The following is an 18,037-nucleotide window of genomic DNA, read 5'->3' on the forward strand; positions in this document are numbered from 1 at the left end:
TATATATATATATATGCAAGAAAATTCGAGTCACAGGTTTTTGCGGTAGATATGAAAAACGACGCGGATCCTGTCTATTACGCATGTATAGGTATGATATATAGACAAACTAGATGCCTGTTGTAATCTGACTCATTTCGGTACATCCGCCTCTCTAGAATTTCGACTCAAAACTTCTCTCGACGCTCCCCTCGTTCTGCACAGGTATATGTATATATATATATAGATATATATGAATAGGTGTATATGTGTATAAATTCAGGTATAACTCCGTACTAACTGCACTTCGAGTCTGACTATACAACCGACCCTACGCGGCTTTATCGAACGGGAGATTCCCTTCGAATAAAATTTTTTTCCTCGTCACCGTTTAAGCTTTACTTAAAATGCAATTTATTTTTATTTTTGAAAATCTTAAGGAAAGTTGAAGCAGTGAAAAGCTGAATGACAGTGAAATTACACAGATTGTTGCATCAAGTGCAAAGAAAAATTCGGTGTGATTTTTTGCGTATTTTAATATTATAATAATTATAATTAGATGAAAGAAACTTGGTTATAAAATAATGGATAAGTAATCGTTACGAATAGTGAAGTGTGTAAGAATACGAAAGTGCGTGTGCGAATATCCGACGCAGCGATATAAAATCCCGAGTGAAAATTCGCAGTAAATTTTCAACGTGTATCGTTTCGGAGTGCTGGATATATCCTTTTGGTCTTTGTGTAAACGTTATAAATACTATTGTGCTGAAGAAAGTGAGAGTGAAGGACGCGTGTAATTGAGAACGAAATCGATTAATGAAGTAATTTTAATATTATAATGTGAGAGATGCGTCGTGGCGAAGTCGCGGTAATCGCGATAGCCCTTTTGGTTCTCGGGCAAGTCCCGGGTCCTCGTCAAGTCAGGTGAGAGATAAATCTTCTTTAATTAACCTTCGTTAGTTGTAATTTCAACGATCTGTATATCCCGCGTACAGTCTGTACGAAAATTTTTCTACAACAACAACAATAGACTATCTATAAACAGAGATTACGGAAGTCGATCGATTATTATTATGATTAAAACAATATCTCTTTTATGTGGCAGCAAACTTCAAGCCTATATAAATTTCAATTAATAAACAGTCATATTACTAACTGTTTTACATAATTTAAATGATTGAATTAATTTCTCAATACAAAAAGCATGTAAGAATCGTCAATATTCATTTAATCAAAAGTCCGTTTTTCTATAATATAAATTATATCAGGAACTGAACTGGTCGTTATAGTTAAAATCCTTATATTAAAAAAAAAACTTTATTCTCTGATTCATTTATAGAATAAATTTTTTCCCTGGACTGTACGCCTGATAGAACCTCAAATGTCGGAGATTGCTGAGGCAAAATTCGATTCCAACCCTTCACCCGCAACCCCAAAGGCGCATTAACTTCGGTGTATCCCTTTTAATTTGATCACTCAATTACCCCCAAGTCGCGGCTCCCCGGCTCTCTAAGCTGCTTCCGGAGTAATAATTGAGCTTAATTAGACACTTCGAGATGCTGAATCAGCTCTCTCTCTCTCTCTCTCTCTCTCTCTGTGTATGTTCATGCGAGTGTGTCAGTGTGCGTGTGGCTCACTGCTGACGTCTGAATTTCTGGCTAATGACCAAGGACCCCTAGACGAGTAGGTATCGCCACTGATGAGTGTCGATAATTGCCTCTCAATTTATTCTTCGAGTTCGTGATTTCCCCCTCTTCGAACGTGGCGCGTCGACGAAACTGGATATATTTTTTGCCGGATGAGAGAAACGCCATCTTTCTTTCGCCAGAGACCGGATGGCTTTGGCTCGAGTTGTCATCGCCGTTGTTCACCCGAACGACAAGTCATTCGGATGACAAAAGTCACCACTCCGCTGAATCTCTTGTATATTTATGAACCTGCACACTCGCTTTGTAGAGAGAAAGAGAGAGAGAGAGAGAGAGAGAGAGAGAGAGGAACGGAAAGGAAAGGAGGTACCTATAGTGTATTCTCCACCGTTCAGGCTAATGGTAAATATATCACAAGAGCGAACAAGCCCGCTGCCTGTGCCCACGATGTTTCTTTTTCATCTTATGCAGAGACTCTGTGCCATTCGTTGTAATCGCTCGTTTCATCTGTGGAAATAGAATGGAAAATTGTACGCTGCGTGATATCGGATTCAAACCGAATATCCGTCTCGAGTGAAGATGTGAGAATTCGATTTCTCGATATCGGGTCAATTTCCTTCGTTTCTTTTTCTATCGTTCGAATGCATAACTATAAACAAAACAATTTAGAGTATCGAATACTGAAGAATCGATCAGCAACTTAAAACCGGTGTCTGAAAAAATCTCATGTCACGTCTAAAGATGATCGAAATGATACCGCGGACTGAAATAATTATAATTAACAACTTACCCTCTCTAAAACTTTTGGTACTCATCTCATAACTGATGAAAGAAGGTTAATTTTTTTTTTCTTTAAAACATGCTACACGTGTTACTTTGGTTTAAAAAAATACAAAAAAAAAAAAAAAAAAAAAAAAAAAAAAAAAAACGAAAAAAGCGAGAGCAGCTCGGACCTCCACACATGTATCCTCTGACGATAGTAGAGTGACCGAAAAAACGCAACTCAGAGCTGAGAGGCGGAAGGGAAAGCGAATAAGGCGGCGGAGGGCCTTAAACTCGATAGTAGATTGCCTTAGTAATGGGTATTGTCTCGGGCGTTATCGGTAGTGAGAGATTCATCTCCCGGGTCAAGACGCTTCACTCTCCCCGAGGCGTCACGGCGTATATCGGTACAGATATACCTTTACTTGTATACCTGCAGCGAACGCGTGTCCGAACCTCGTCACACCGAGTCAAAATCAAATGTCGATCCTTATTAGTAATACTCCTCTCGGAACATTCCACACCCTTCGTTCCGCATTATCGGCTGCATAAACGTCACGGAAGATTGTGCAGTTTGCGTGAAAAAATATCGCTGAAGTTTCTCTCTTTTTTTTTTCTTTGATTCCGTTTCGCACGTCTCGTAACATGGTTTTCCAAATTGCTGTCAAGATTTATGAAAAGGGAATTTGAGTCGCATAATTTACGTGTCAAATATTTTTCTTCATTATTGTATAAAACTTCGCACCGTCCGAATTCGTGTATCGTTTAATGACGTACACTTGGAAGTACGATTTATTCATGAGAGTGTGGAGAATAAATAATATGCCTGAGTGTTATACTTATACTTATAGGTCATTCTGTGTTGGGTAAAAAACGCGCGCGGTGTACCAAATCGTGGTTTGATTAAGGACATTGTGATCGGAAAACACTTGCAAAGGTCTCTGGCAACGAAATTATACGGTGCTCGACTTTTGTTACGCCTATATCCACAGCCATGTTGGTCCGTGACAACTCGTTACAAAGATAAACTACAGTGCGATAACGAATTAATTGGTATAAGACGTCGTTTCAGTTCGACCTTGGAATTTGTACCTACTCGCTGCGAATGAAACTTCAAGATAGGATCATTAACATGTCTCTGCAGTGGAGAAGGATGCACGAAATTCATGAAAATTCAATCGCTTTAATGATCCTCAGCAGTTCTTTCAGTTTTTCAGACAATCCACAAGAAATTCTTCAACCACGCAATCTTATTGCTTGATGCACTGAATATTATCTAATACGATGAAAGATTTTAACGGGAAAAATTTCTTTGGCTTGACGTTCTTTACCAAATTTTGTGGTACTTGAAAAATTGCTATGAGGTAAAAATTGAGACGAGGAGGGATTCAAGCCTGCGACTGACTAGGTGGTCTTCGTAGTTTGATGGGGTTGTGCTGAAGCGGTGAAGTTGGGATTGAATATTAATACGACGGGGAAGCGAATTACCACGTCAAAACAAATTGCCTGCAAATTGACTTAGCGTTGCATCGACGGCTGCGATACGTGGATTTTTACTGCTTTGATAATGACTGGCTCGGTCCGCCTGCAGGGAATATTCATTGTATTTCATTCAACGATATCCGGACCGGTTAGTATCAAAACGGAGAACCGATAACCGGGATACGGAATATAAAATACAGGAATATACCTGCTTTTCCGAGATTTAGACGCACTTGAGTGAAAGAATTGACCCGCACGTTACGACACGAGATATATACATATACCATCGTTGGGTAATAATTACGGTACCAAGGTAAGTGAGGCTGCAGCCATACGGTGTATAAAATTTCTGTTAAAATCAAGAAATTAGAAAGAAGATATCCGAACGTGGAGGCGAGACGTGGAGGAATGAATATCGATGGGCGCGACGTGAGGGACGAGACGCGATCCAATTACCCGCGCTTAAATATATTCCGGGGCTTTAAATCCAGCCTCCAAATGTAGCCGTGGTCCATCCGAATTCTCTTCCCATGGATATCGGTATCGACTTGAAACCCTCGCTTCTCTCCCTCCTCCTCTCTACCTCTCTATCGATCTTCAATTCGGGCCCATCGGTTATCACCGCGTCGCAACTCACCATCCGTGATCCATGATCTGTCTGTTGGCGGTAATGCGTACGTACGCATGCGAGAGGATACGAGATATTAGATCTGATTTCACACCTTCGGGCAAAACGAAACCAACTTTGTTCTTTTACCCTTTGAAGCATATTTTTTTCCTTGTAGCCAAATTCCTTGACACTCGGTCTATGAGGTCCCTTGAGGTCGCTGATTTCGAAAATAGCGTCAGATGTGAGAAATTTTCAAAATTCAAAATCGCGGATTTAGTATGAAAGAATCGGATCAATTCTTATATTTCTTGTCCGTCATATTGGATTCGCCATCTCGAATTGGTTGGATTCGTTTTCAGCGACCCCGAAAACCATCGAGTAACAAATTCAAGCGTATCGGATCAATTTTTATATTTTCTGTCCGCCATATTAGATCCGCTGTTTTGAATTTTGAAATTTTGAGGTCAGGTTCGTTTTCAGCGACTCCCAAAACCCAAGATCACCCAGTTCCACTTTTTGTGTCCTCATAATTTTGCCAAAATTAACTTTATTCCGTAAAATCAGACATTTTTAAAAATTGAATATAAATCTTGAAAAACCGATTCAAAAAAGATGTCTCATATGCGAGACGCTGTACCGCAAAGGTTTCCCTCTCGATCTATATAATAATAAGACATTTCCGAGGTGTTTAATACCTCGGTAGAATGTGTGACAAACAGTCTAACATGTTTTGTAAAAAAATATATTCCTCGATCTACGTATTGGTCCAATTCTGCGACAAGCAACATTGAATTTCTTTGAATAAATTTCTGAGATTCATTAAAACAATTTGTTATACACTCGTTTCGATAGAACTACGTATTTAAATTTCCTGTCCTAGTTGTGTTTTGACAATGAATTTTAACCTAAAGGTATAACAACTGTCAAAGAGCATCGCATCCATGTTCGAAACCGAATAAGAGATCTTAGGAAGCACGAAACGCGTCGAATAATGAAGTTTTCCAAGTACGAACAGTCTTGGGTCTAATGGGTAAAAAATTACACGTATTAATCTAAATTACGATTTTCTCCTCTCGCGCCCTGTCGGAGGTCGAGAAGGTCCGCGTGGTCCAGAGACTGTCAGATTACAGGCGAGTGGAAGCCTCATCCATCACGGTGCCTCTCGAGCGACGCGAGCACAGAGAATGCGATCTTTCAAAACGTTTCAGAGTCTCTCGCCTCTTTTCGAGTCCTGCTGCTGCTGCTGCTGCAAGGCGTTACAGTGTCACTTGAATGCTCTTCACACGGAGAACGAGACGTCGTACAAATCGTTGTCGGAAAAGAAATTTCTTTTTCACTATTATTGTCTGCCCCTGTGGATTTTGCTCCGGAAAAGACGCCGTCTCTCGCTTCTCAGAGGAGAGACAAAACCTCTCCGAAATGATAAACAAGACTCAGGGCAAGGACCGACTTCACGGTCGTCACCAACGAGCTTTGGTGTGTAATGAGCTTCGAAGCGATTCGTTGGGAAGACTAATTTCATCCTGCAGGAATAGATTGTCTCGGGCACTTTCGCGTGGTTGACGACACTTCTCTGCATCAACTCATCGACGAGTATTCACTCTGACACTTACGCCGCGTGAAATCTCTTCGCTAAATTCAATCTCAAGGGTATGAAATAAACTGGTGTCGGACCTCCCGCTGCGCTCGGCAGTCCTACCGATCATCGCGGTTCGTATACCTTGGCGTATTTATCTTACGACTATAAAAATGAGCCACCCTGCTTAACCAGCGTTCGAGCTACCGCGAATAATCAACTGCGAAGGAAGATGTTATGGATTGATTTCAAAGTTTCGACTCTGATTATATATCATTACGATATTTTACGATTTTCTAACATTTTACCCTCACGTGATCACTGCGAATCACATTTTTCTTAAATTCAAATTCAAATTTATAGATTATTCGCGCTCTTTTCCAATGCGAGATGCGATCTGCTGCAGGCGGATGACGTCGCGCTTAGACAGCGCCTCTTACGGACATTTTCGGTACGATGAAATATCGCGAAGGTTAAGTCGAGGAATTTCAAACCGTGTTCTGAAGCAATTTTTATTCGTGGATTTCAACGGCCGAAACACTACGAGTACACCGTACTTGAAAAACACTAATCCCAGGTTCGTTTTACAGCCCCGTATATAACCTCGAAGCTTGCCTTAGCATAACCGTGGGTTCTCCTCGTTTTTTCTTTTCGTCATCATGATCGTCATAATCTTAATCTTCTTCTCTTTCTTCTTCTTCTTCTTCTTTTTTTTTTTCGTCTTTTTCTTTTTCTTTTCCTCCCATTGTAATAACCTCACGTACTTTCCGGCGGTGAATTCTCCCGAGGTTCGTCTCTTCTCGAGGTCGTTTCATGGGGCAATAAAAGGAGTAAAAACACCTAGAGCCGCGGTTATATTTGAAAATGGTGTTTAGTCCTAAGCTAGACAATAGAGCTGGCTCGCACCTCGCGTTCCGGTGGTTAATAGATTGTCTAAAGATAATTGATTTAAGGTCCCGAGGGGTAAACCGTTCCCATGGGTTTGGGCACGGGGCCGCCTTCGTGGACTGGATGGGCGTAACGAACCATAACTGCGCCATCACCATCAGGCATTTGTTTCCTTCCATTAACTCTTCCGTAACGAACGAACGTGCGAAGCATGGAAGCGCGATGCAAAAAGACTCTGGAATCTCGCTCGCTGCAGAACTCCGATTACCGTGGGTCTGATTCCTCTGTCGAGATTTTGTGGCGGTTGAAAAATTGCACGGCGCAACGTTAGTGCGTGAGAAAAGAAACATCAAAAAATCGAAAAGGAACAGAGGTAGGATCACGTGACTGCAGTGACGTCATTGCACAAATCGCGACTCCGTGGATCATCAGGAATTCCTGGATAATTGATCGCCATTTTGAATTCCGTATAGACAATGGAACGAAAGGATTTAGGTGGAAAAAAATTTGGGACAAAGACTTTGTTTCTGTAACCCACACGCAAGTTATTGGTACGTATAGACATATTTCGAGTGTTGGTATCCGAAGTCGCCGTGATCCGGTGACGACGAAGACGCGGAGATCGGCAAACTTTCGGCAAAGATCCAATTAAAATAACCGCGCGGTGGTCGGGAGATCAGACGAGATCTTTGCGGTCCAGGTTAAAACCGAGGATAACGAGCCGCGGGAAAACAAAAGGCTGCAGTCGAGTTGCAGCGCGCGATGCTAAATAAATATATATATAAATAAATAAATATATAAATAACAAATCACCCGGAGACGCGGAGGAACAAAGCGTCATTAAAATAGCTCCATACGAGTAGGTGTGCAGGTTCGAGGCTTTATATATGGGTAGCGACGTCTCGTCCGCCATTTTGGATCCCTAAGAAAAATCGCTAGGAACGAACGGTTAACGCGCGCTTCGACGTCGAACCTGCGAATAATACAATCGTGTCCTTTCCAAGCTCATAGCTTATAGCTATACAGCTACATCGGAATTCGAAAAATTGAAACGCGGTAGGAAATAAAAAATTTACATGGCGAGTTATTTCAGCGTGTAAAGAATTTTCTTCGGGACTCGCGTCGCGCTTCGCTTTGCAGGGAATATACGAGTAAGTAGCCGCGTTGGGAATTACTCTTTGTGCAGGGATCCTGAGGGCTTGCGCCGTTGTCGACTCGATCCTGCAGTTTACACGTATACACATCACACACGCTATATGTATTCACAGGCACATAATGCGCACATTTGCGCTGCACTTTTGCTCGAGATTCCGCTCGCCTCGAACCCGAGATGCGCGCAAGAAGTTGCAGCAATTTACAATCTCATATCTGGGAACCCTCATCGACCCGTGGGACTTGCGGCATATAACGCACGCAAGCAGGCACGCATACACGCACCAGGGGATGTCCAGCTTTGTGAAATATGTCTTTATTAGCGAGGAATGCGCTTCAAGAAGTTTCTGGTATTTAGTTACCTACGATCTCTCCGCTCCTGCAGCTCGCGCTGCGTAAGACGACTTACCGTAACGTTTTTTCGTCTCCATGTTTCCATTTTGTGCGTATTTTCTGTGTGGTCTTTCTTTTTTAACGAGTATTCGTTATCTTGCAAACAGCGGAATCAACATGAGTTTATTAAATTGCAACGGATATTGTAAAGTGTCGATATAGTGATAGTCGTAATTTACAATGGTAGGCAAATTCATACTTTAGCTCAGAACTACATTCTAAGGTCAGATTTTTCCATTTACGAAACCTTCGAGTACGCAAGCGCCGAATTGCGTGAGCCATTCACTTTCCTGAACGAGTGTTTGGCCAACGAATGAAAAACTGGTGTAATACTGCTTGCTGCCTCGTTGACTTTTGTTACTTCGTTTATTTTGCACTGACTTTCGACTAAGTACTTCCGAGTTCGTTCACAAATTCGTACGAATAAATTTTTCAATAATGTAAATCCAGTTTTTATAATTTTCGAAAAATTGAGTTCGCTGTCTTGACTTTACCGCGAACAAGTTCCGCGCAATTTACCACAACATCAGGAGCAGCTGGTTTCCGCAGAGATCTAGGAACTAGGTGCTGAAAAGGGAGGCTATAATGTATTCAAATAGCGCGACAACCAACCGCGTCGACGCGGTTCGTACCAATTAGGAATTGTTAACCGCGGCAGTCCGCCGAGGATAATACCTGTAATCTTTGCTTAAACTATTAACCTTCGTTACATTTACGAGCTGTTCCTCGATCGTTGGAAACCAGAAGCTCCTGCAGCCTCAATAAACTGTACCTAACCTAAATCTAATTAACTTTAACTCCGTCTAATTTTATCGACGGGCTTCCATCGCGTCGATCAGGAAACCCGATTCTCAACTCTAAACTAGCACATTCAACCATAGATTTAGTTGATTCAACTAAACTTTTTTAGACCAAAAAAAATATTTTCTTGAATTAAAAAAATACATTATGTTTGCTGCATTTAGTTGAATCGAAAGAATATCACTTTTTGCACGATTTTGCAAACACATCGACTCGCTTTCAACAGCTAATTAATTTCGCACCAATCGTATTTCGTCCACCGTCGACTCGGGGGTCTTTAAGACCCCGGAAATGATCCCAACATGTGCGAAGGGTCGTATCTGAGATCTGTAGGCGCCAGGACTAACATTTTCACCACCTTTTCTTGTCGCCTAATATCGTCAGGGTGGGATTTTCTCGCACCGAGTAGGTATTACCTGCAGACGACGGGACGAGCGACCCTATCGGAGATCAGATCCTGAAGACAAGCCGAAATCCCGGAGCGTCTTTTGCCCTCTGATATTTTGCCTCCATCTAAGGAGTCTCCGCTAAAAGCTTCTGCGTGTCGGTCTGAACCGATCCGTCGGTTGCTGATCGCAGTAAATAATTCCAGTCGCGTCTCGCCGACGGTTTCAAACCGTAATTTGCCCCGCAGACGGCATCGTCTGTTCCATATTATTTCCTCAATTTTTCGTCTCCATCATCACGATAGCGATCCGTATCTCCGAAAGGATCACAAAAAATTCCTGTTTGGTACTAAAAAATTTTACGCTGGTTTAATTTTCACCGGTCCACAGCTCCGTTGATCTTATACAAATCATCGATCCCGATTGTTATACTCTCTGGAATTATCACGCAGAGCATTGATACCGACGTATCATGTCCGCATGCGCCAATGGTCCAAGTTTTCCCGATGAGCCTGAGACCGGATTGACTTTCCATCTTTCCACAGCCTCTTCTTATTCAGACGTCTCGACTGGCTCCAAAAGATCTTTCGCTCTCACGGCGCCCTTCTCTCTCTCTCTTCTCCGAGTGTCCGTGCCCCAGAATGGCCTTAACGATTCTCAACTCGACGAGCGTCTCGACGCCGCGGCGTCGCCGGTTTCCTCGGATTACGTGTTGAGAACCTTCGGACAATATCGTAGGTAGGCGTGAAGGTTTTATCAGTACAATTAGCAACACCTCTACGCTATACCCGGGACCCCGAAACTCTCTTTCGCTCGAAATGCTGGAGACCCAAGAAATGATTGAGTTCCGCCCACGACTCGGACAGCAGCTTCACCTACTATAATACAATCCAATGTATGTACCTACACGGTTATAATATACTGCTATCCACACTCGAATTCACTTCGCACCGTACCGTCACTTGATATTAGTCAAAATATGAGAGGCTGTTGTACGGTAAAAGATTTTTTGTACCTGGACCAGATATTTTCTCGGTTTTTTTTTTTGTTTGTTCGTTTTTTTTTTCTCTTAATTTATTAATCACTCCGATTTCGTTCCAACGTGTAGGAGGAGAGCAAGAAGTGATCAGCTATTTCTTAAAACGTTATTTTACACGTCAGCATTGATTAGCCTCTGATATACTCGAATTTCTATCTCTCATTATAAATCCATACCCATGGTCAAAATTGAGGAGCTGAAAGAGAAAGAGAATAAAATCAATTCTGGTACGTTTTATATATATGATTGCTTAATATCGATAACCTTATCACGAAGCGTTGAGAGTGGGCGTGAACAATGTTAGGTAAACCGAATTGTTTTAATCTTTTCAAGACCAGTTCAGAATGTGACGTCGGTACTTTTTTGTACTAATTTGACAAACTTTCGATTTATACTTTTCTAAATCCACATCGGTAAATGCCGAGGAAATTGAAGTAGAAATTCCACTAAACGTGCAAATTTAACTCCATATTATACTGAACTGTGGTGTAAAATTTGCAAGAACTTACACGAAGCTAAAGAATAACTAAGGAATATTTTTCACATTGATGAATAAAAAAAAAAAAAGGAAAAAAAAACGAGAAACATATTCGATAATAAGTTATTTAGTAGTAAAATTGTTCCTCTCTTCAACCTTTTTCATGACTCAACTAATCGACGGCACTCGACATCCTGAGATTCAGCTTATAATATGAATCCCACAGAAATCGATCAATTCCGAGAATGTGCAGGAAGCATTCTACTTTCTGCTCAAATTAAGATTTCCCTCCTTCCTCTCGTAACGCGATTAACAACAAATGTACTCGTATACAAAGACCGTTGAACAAAACAGCACTTTCCTGAAAGGGTCGTAAATTTCCGGGTTAACTCAGCGCGTGATCCTCGTGCGAAGAGGTGAAGCAAGAAGATCCCGAGGGAATCTTCGCGTCTCCGCTGAAAATTCGTAGCAGCAGATTCCCTGATTCCCTCCCGCTATCTAAATCTGACTTCCATGAAGGAGTCAGACCAGGTATATCCTCGGATCGCACGTCCGAAATGTCGGACCTGTGACCCGCGTCTCTATTTTATGTCTGGACGCAGACGCTGCCCGAGTTCTCGCGAGTTACTAAAAATTATTATCATCCTTAGAGTCATTTTGTTTTTTTTTTCACTCCTCATCTCCTTTTCTTGTAATATCGCATTGCTCGGATGCGCTGTCGCATTTGAGACAGAAAATACGGCGGAACTTAACAAGCTGATGGCTATCGGCGCTCCGTGTTTCACACGGGTCATTTATGAATCAGTGACTCGTACCTATTCCGTGAGAGCTGACACGGGAAATGCTGCACATTCCTAGTTTTGACTGAATCGTCGATCCTTTTTCATAACTTAAAAAATGTTTTTTTCATTTTTTTGTTATTTTATCTGCTTCTCCAGTGACGCAGATTTTCGTGACGTCATTCACCGGTATTTTCCATTTCTCAAACGGGAGTCTTCTTCGTTCTGTCGAGTTTGCACTTTTAATTACCCGGTTTTTATTCGCTGCAGTCGAATCGTAGTTTTTTAAAACTTTTTTTTATTTCTTACAATTTATTTTCTTGTTGTTGTTGGAGGATATGTGTTACGGGAAGAATTGTGTATAAGAGGATACTTTTGTCGGAATTAATGGTTCGCTCGTTGGGCTAAATCTTATTATTAAATCTGATAAGCATAAACGGCCGCAATTCCGGTGGCTTGTACGTTATTAAGACGAACGAAGGACGTCTCTCGACTGCAGTTTAACGACAAATAAACATAAAGATACGATCAAAACGGGACGAATGTTTTACACTTGGTACAAGCTGCGCTGTTCAGAGCGAGATTATATTGTGGACTCTGGAACTGATATTCGGTTGGAGTGATTCATCTTTGCTCGTGTTTGCGTGAAATCATGTATGTATAACCAAAAAGATTATGTGAACAAGTTTCACCCAAATTCTTTCAACACTTGCCTGCGAATTTGAATTGATGTTGCATATTACAGAGCAGTTAATTAATTAATCCTCGAAATTATTTTCTCTACAAACACTCGTCAGTTAGTTTTTTGACGATAAATAAAGACCGCGTTGCAACGATTGGTTATAATACGATATCGCGGTCCGATATATTTGCGAGACTTTGTACGAAAAAATGAAAAAAGGAGGAAACGTCTGATCATGAAGATAAAAAAATACGCAGCCGCACCGAATCCCCGCGTCCATGTATATAATAAAAAAGAAAATTTCGGCAGTGAGTTGTAGAAGGCAAGCTGGCTGTATTCTCAAGGCAAGGACCCGGCATGTAATGTGACTATTGGTCTGATTTATGGGAATATTTAGTACGTATTTATAGCTAATGGTTAGGCTTCGAGCGGTGTTCGCGATTCTCGTACAACTCTTGAACAACCCGTCCGAGGGACCGGTACACAAAAATCGCGAGGGACCACCGCCTGGCCGAATCTCATTGTGTGTACCTACCTACGTACGAATCAGAATCCTTCGAACTCGTTTATGAAATACCCAACGACTATTCGCGCAAGGGTTCAACATCCGTTCACGTCTGAATGATATCTACAGGAGAGTTCGCTCCGCCATGGAACCAGATAATTCTTCCATTTCGAGGTGAACGTATTTCTTATATTAAGAGAAAAAAGTTGCATTTGCAGAAATCTAAGGCTAAATTTTATGACGCTTGAAAGCGGAAATTTTTGGTTTCATTGGTGGCGAAACTTGAAGTAAAGAAATCATACTTTTACGAAACGACAAAGTTCCGTTATGCAACATTCCGAAAAGTAAAGTTCCGATAGAGCAAAATTCCGAAAAACAAAGTGTCGAAAAAACTTTGCGCACGGGTGTGAAGAATTAGAAAAACCCAAAATCGGAATGACCAGGAATCTGCACAAATAAATATCGAAAATTGGAAACACAGAAAGTCAAAGTGGTGAAATTCGGCCAAGCCAGAAATTCATAAAACCTAAAGTCTTCGCTCATTCTGTATTTCGGTGTTTCAGATTTTTAAATATTTACAATTCCGCACTTTCGAAATTTTGACTTTTCGAAGTTTTTGCATTTTGTTCGTTTGGAATCTTGAGTGTCAGGTTTCAGACCATTGCAAAAACTTTGAAGTTTCGTCAAACCTTCATTTCTTCACTATAACTTTCGCCACAAAAAAAAAATTCAGAATTTACCGCTTCCAGAACTGTTCAAAGTTGGAATTTCAAGTCTGCCCCATTCTGACCTGTTAAATATTACGGAAGAACTTTTCGATACTGGAATAAAATCTTAGGATAAAATTTACCTTCGCGAATTAAGTGGGTATATGTATAATATATTAAGTATAATAAACGATCGGCCAAAGGACGACCGCGTCGATTTGCGTAGCTTTCTTAAATATAACATGATAAGGTACATTTTCGCGACGGTGGCAGCGGCAGTTGCATCGCGAATCGCGTATATAACCGGTAAATCGATTCGCCTGTAATCTTGGACGCGGTCGCGTTTAAAATCAACTCACTTGATACGCGTATATACACACATGTACATATATATATATATATATACGTACATTATATATATATATATATATATATACTCTCATGCATGGATATAATGCCTACCTGCGGTATGGATCCATTATGCAAATCCGGCAAATATAAGATATCCTTAGGGTTTGTTCCTTCTATATATATATATATATATATATATATGTATAGATATATGTTATAATCGTACATACCGTGCAGGGCATACATGTACGTATATGTAGATATACGTCGATCGACCGACCGGGTATGTAATCGCGAAGTGGGTGGCCCAAAGACGGTAGTTCTTAGCTACTGACGTACCAACGGGCGAACAAGCTCTCTGCCTATATTATACCTTCGTCCATGTATAATTATCCTGTCGATGACTCAGATGCGACGATGAATATAATACAACACACCTGCATTTCTACCTATCATCGTGCAGTCAGAGGTGAACGTTTTAATTGGCATTCTCCTGCAACGCGATTGTTGCACCTTATACTCAAAGTGTCTCAACGCGTCGTGATTCTGTTAGGCAGATTTCTTTCGAGTGATCCTCATTTTGAATAAAATACGAATTGAAATACGAGTAATATAAACTAGGAGAACGGAAACTTATTTCTTTTAATTCAGCAGTGCCTGCAGGCCGAATTTTTATTTGAAAATAAAAATAAAAAAAAAAACACGGAATTACAGTCCTATGATAATAGAGCTGCTATAATTTTCTCATTGCTATTTGGTTCTTCGGTATGAAGTCTTAAGAATTTAAGGAGACACGTAATCGTGCAGTGAAACTTTTAGCAAACTATTTCGATGGGTTTATAATTTTAAATGTCAATTGGATTATTGCTTATTAAGCTTGATTGGTATTAATGGTATACAGTAAGTTCTTAGATTTTGGTTCGAATAAAAACAACAATTTTTGTTCTTTAAAAGGTCTTTGCATGAAAGACATTTTATCGTAAAAATTTAAAATAATTCCACAGTTGTGATCCTGATGATGTAAAGAACGAAATTTGACATCGAATTTGCGTAACGATGATAAGCCATCAATTGATTATATCGCTTCCATGCAATTAATAGACCGGAAAATATGATGATCAAAAATTCCACATCAATTAAAAAAAAAACTTCTAGTTTCACTGACAAGCTTCCTTGAATAGTCAATCATTACCAATGACGTCACTCATTAAAAAAAAAAAAAACCAATGTCCAAATTCAATTTTCTGGTAAAATCCAGAAACGAGCAAAAAGAAAATCCCAATTGTTATTCGATTTAGAACAAAGCTGATCGAATCGATGCTCAGTTTTCGCTCGCGGTAAGCCGCGAGATTGAAGTAGAGGGTGTACCTTCAGCGGAGGTATGTAGCAACGTAACGTCGTCTTCATGGTGGCGGGAAATTCAAATCTGGTTTGAAGTAGGCATATGTATAGTAAAATAAATGCAAGAAATCGGACAACTCGAAGTGGATATTTCATGGAACGCCTTCGCACCGTGAAAGCGTCCGGGTTTGAACTATCCGCGAGTAAAGATACTCGCACTGCATACAACCTTGAGCTACGCGAAGCAAGACTTACGAGCCCGAGTCCTGGAGGGCTTGGAGTCTCGCTGAAACCGATCGATCGATCGTTTGATCGATCGAGATACACGCGATACACTCGCAATTGTATCCCTCGATGGGCATCGGTGGGCCATAAAGGCCGGAGAGTGTGCGTGCGATGAATCTTCTCCATGGGGTCTATGATATGATAATGGGGAAACTGTTATGCCGTAGCTTGGGCTTAAATTATGCATGTTAGTTCTCGTATGATAATTTGGCGAGACAAAGCCACATTGTCGGTACATAAATTGAATCGCTTGCTCTTCGCCCTTCTTCCTTCGAGAGATCCTTCGGGAGAACGAACTACGCCGAGGAAGAGACACGGCTTCGGGACGCCCACATCCACCTTCTTCCACCATGTATGCCATGGCATAGAGCTTAAGCGCTTTTCACAAAGAAAATTAGGGATACTTATAACTATCTTAGTCGGTTTCGACGAAGTCCACGTATTTCAAACGCAAAAAAAGGGCTTAATAGTCCTATTTTATACGCAATTTTGAACAAAAACACTCCACAACATTTTCATTTAAGGGTTAAATAAGAAAATGGCATGGATTTTACCAAATTGCGATAGTGAATTTGCAGAATTCATGCCATTTCTTTATTTCTACCTTCAGTAAAAATGTTTTGGAATGTTTTTGTTCGGAATTGTATCTAGAATGGGGCTGTTAAGCCCTTTTTTGTGTTTGAGATACGTGGACTAAGATATTCAAGGATATATACTTCAACGTCCTGTTCCTTCGTAATTCAGACGATGCAGTAACGATCTATTCGATATATTTTGCGATTTTGAATTGTACCCTGAAATCTGTGCTGAAAATAGAGAGAAACGGAGATAAAAATCATGGACACGTAGATAATGTATAAAATAATGTAATCAAGTTTAAATCACATTCTGAACGTGGTTGAGCTGTTTATATTTTAATCCTTTGCCCCAAACTTGAAATGATTTAACTTCGCTATTACCGGTGAAAATGCGTTTTGAAAATTATAGCAAAGTTAGACTGAAAGATCAAAAAAAAAAAGAAAGATTCGTAAAATTTTCATTGACAAAGAAATCGTATAATCTTTCACGAGGTTAATTAAAATTAATAATTAACGCTTAATTTAAAACATCGCTGAATATTTTGAGAATTCGTGAAATTTCTATACCCATACACGATGCAAAATATACTGTGTGAAAATAATTACGAGAACAATATCAATGAATTAAAATAATTGAACGGATTATAAAAATGGCAGTCTTGAATGAACGTATCGATAAGAATTGGCGATTTATTCATTTCAGTTTCCTTCTCCGATACATTCCACTGCAGCTGATAGAGTAGCAATAATATATATCTTTAAATTTAAGCAACGGTTTTCATATCAAAGTATACACCTAATTACGCGGCAAAAACTACGTTCATTTGTATCTATACAAAATCTGATCTCGGAGCGCGTTCCCACGCGGCGATAAAAATCCTTATTGAAATTGTCTAAAAATTCAGTTTCGCTTATGCAGCGTACATATAAGCGTTGACATTGCTAAATTCGCAATATTTTAGGAACGAAATTGATCCGGGCAAGCTAATCCCAAGTTACGACCATCCGACATAATCGCGAGTCGAATTATCGAGGACCGTAGCTGAACAACCCACGTGAGAGACGTGTGTGTAATGATCCGAAAATCGCGTCATGTTTCGAGCAGTGATCGAATCGATCGAGAGGATCTTGAAAGAAAGCCCAGCTCGTAGCCTTGCAGCTCGCCGACTCAAGACGAGTTCGTAAATAATTTCGGAAGACCAGCAGATGAAGGTGGCTAGAATGTATCTGACGCTTGGCCATTCGAGTTTCGAAAATGTATTTTATCGAGAAGAACAAAGAGCGAAATCTCCGACAGACTCGATAATAAATATCTCGAAGAAGACACGGAAATTATGTTTTCTCGACAAATTATGTGTAAAGCACCGGGGCGCGACCGCGTCGGGCAAAAATCGTAAAATTATACTTTCAAATATTTTTTTTCCTCATCTTTTCCGGTAAAAGGCTTGTTGTCGTTATTCCCCGTTTTTGTTCGCTGCTCATCCCTCTCTCCCTCCCTCCCTCCCTCCCTCCTCTTCAGGTCCGCCTATCTAGTCGTCATAACTCTGAACAGACCCTGAAGGATGCTTTGCTAGCGTTGCGGAGGAGGGATCAGCCGCCTGCAGCTCCGGGCGTTTC

At 40.6% G+C, this 18,037-nt stretch overlaps 1 protein-coding gene across 3 annotated transcripts in view; it reads left to right on the plus strand.

Moving 5' to 3' along the window:
• The first annotated feature begins 659 nt into the window (after positions 1-659).
• LOC124416358 (protein Wnt-2) overlaps positions 660-18,037 on the plus strand; it is a 53,730-nt gene continuing 36,352 nt past the window's right edge. For all 3 annotated transcript variants that reach the window (XM_046897328.1, XM_046897329.1, XM_046897330.1), the window contains exon 1: positions 660-903. In XM_046897328.1, the coding sequence (XP_046753284.1) occupies positions 827-903 (77 nt within the window). In that variant the 5' untranslated portion in view covers positions 660-826. The remainder of the gene's footprint in view (positions 904-18,037) is intronic.

Source organism: Diprion similis, chromosome 2 (assembly GCF_021155765.1).
Source record: "Diprion similis isolate iyDipSimi1 chromosome 2, iyDipSimi1.1, whole genome shotgun sequence".
Lineage (NCBI taxonomy): Eukaryota > Metazoa > Arthropoda > Insecta > Hymenoptera > Diprionidae > Diprion > Diprion similis.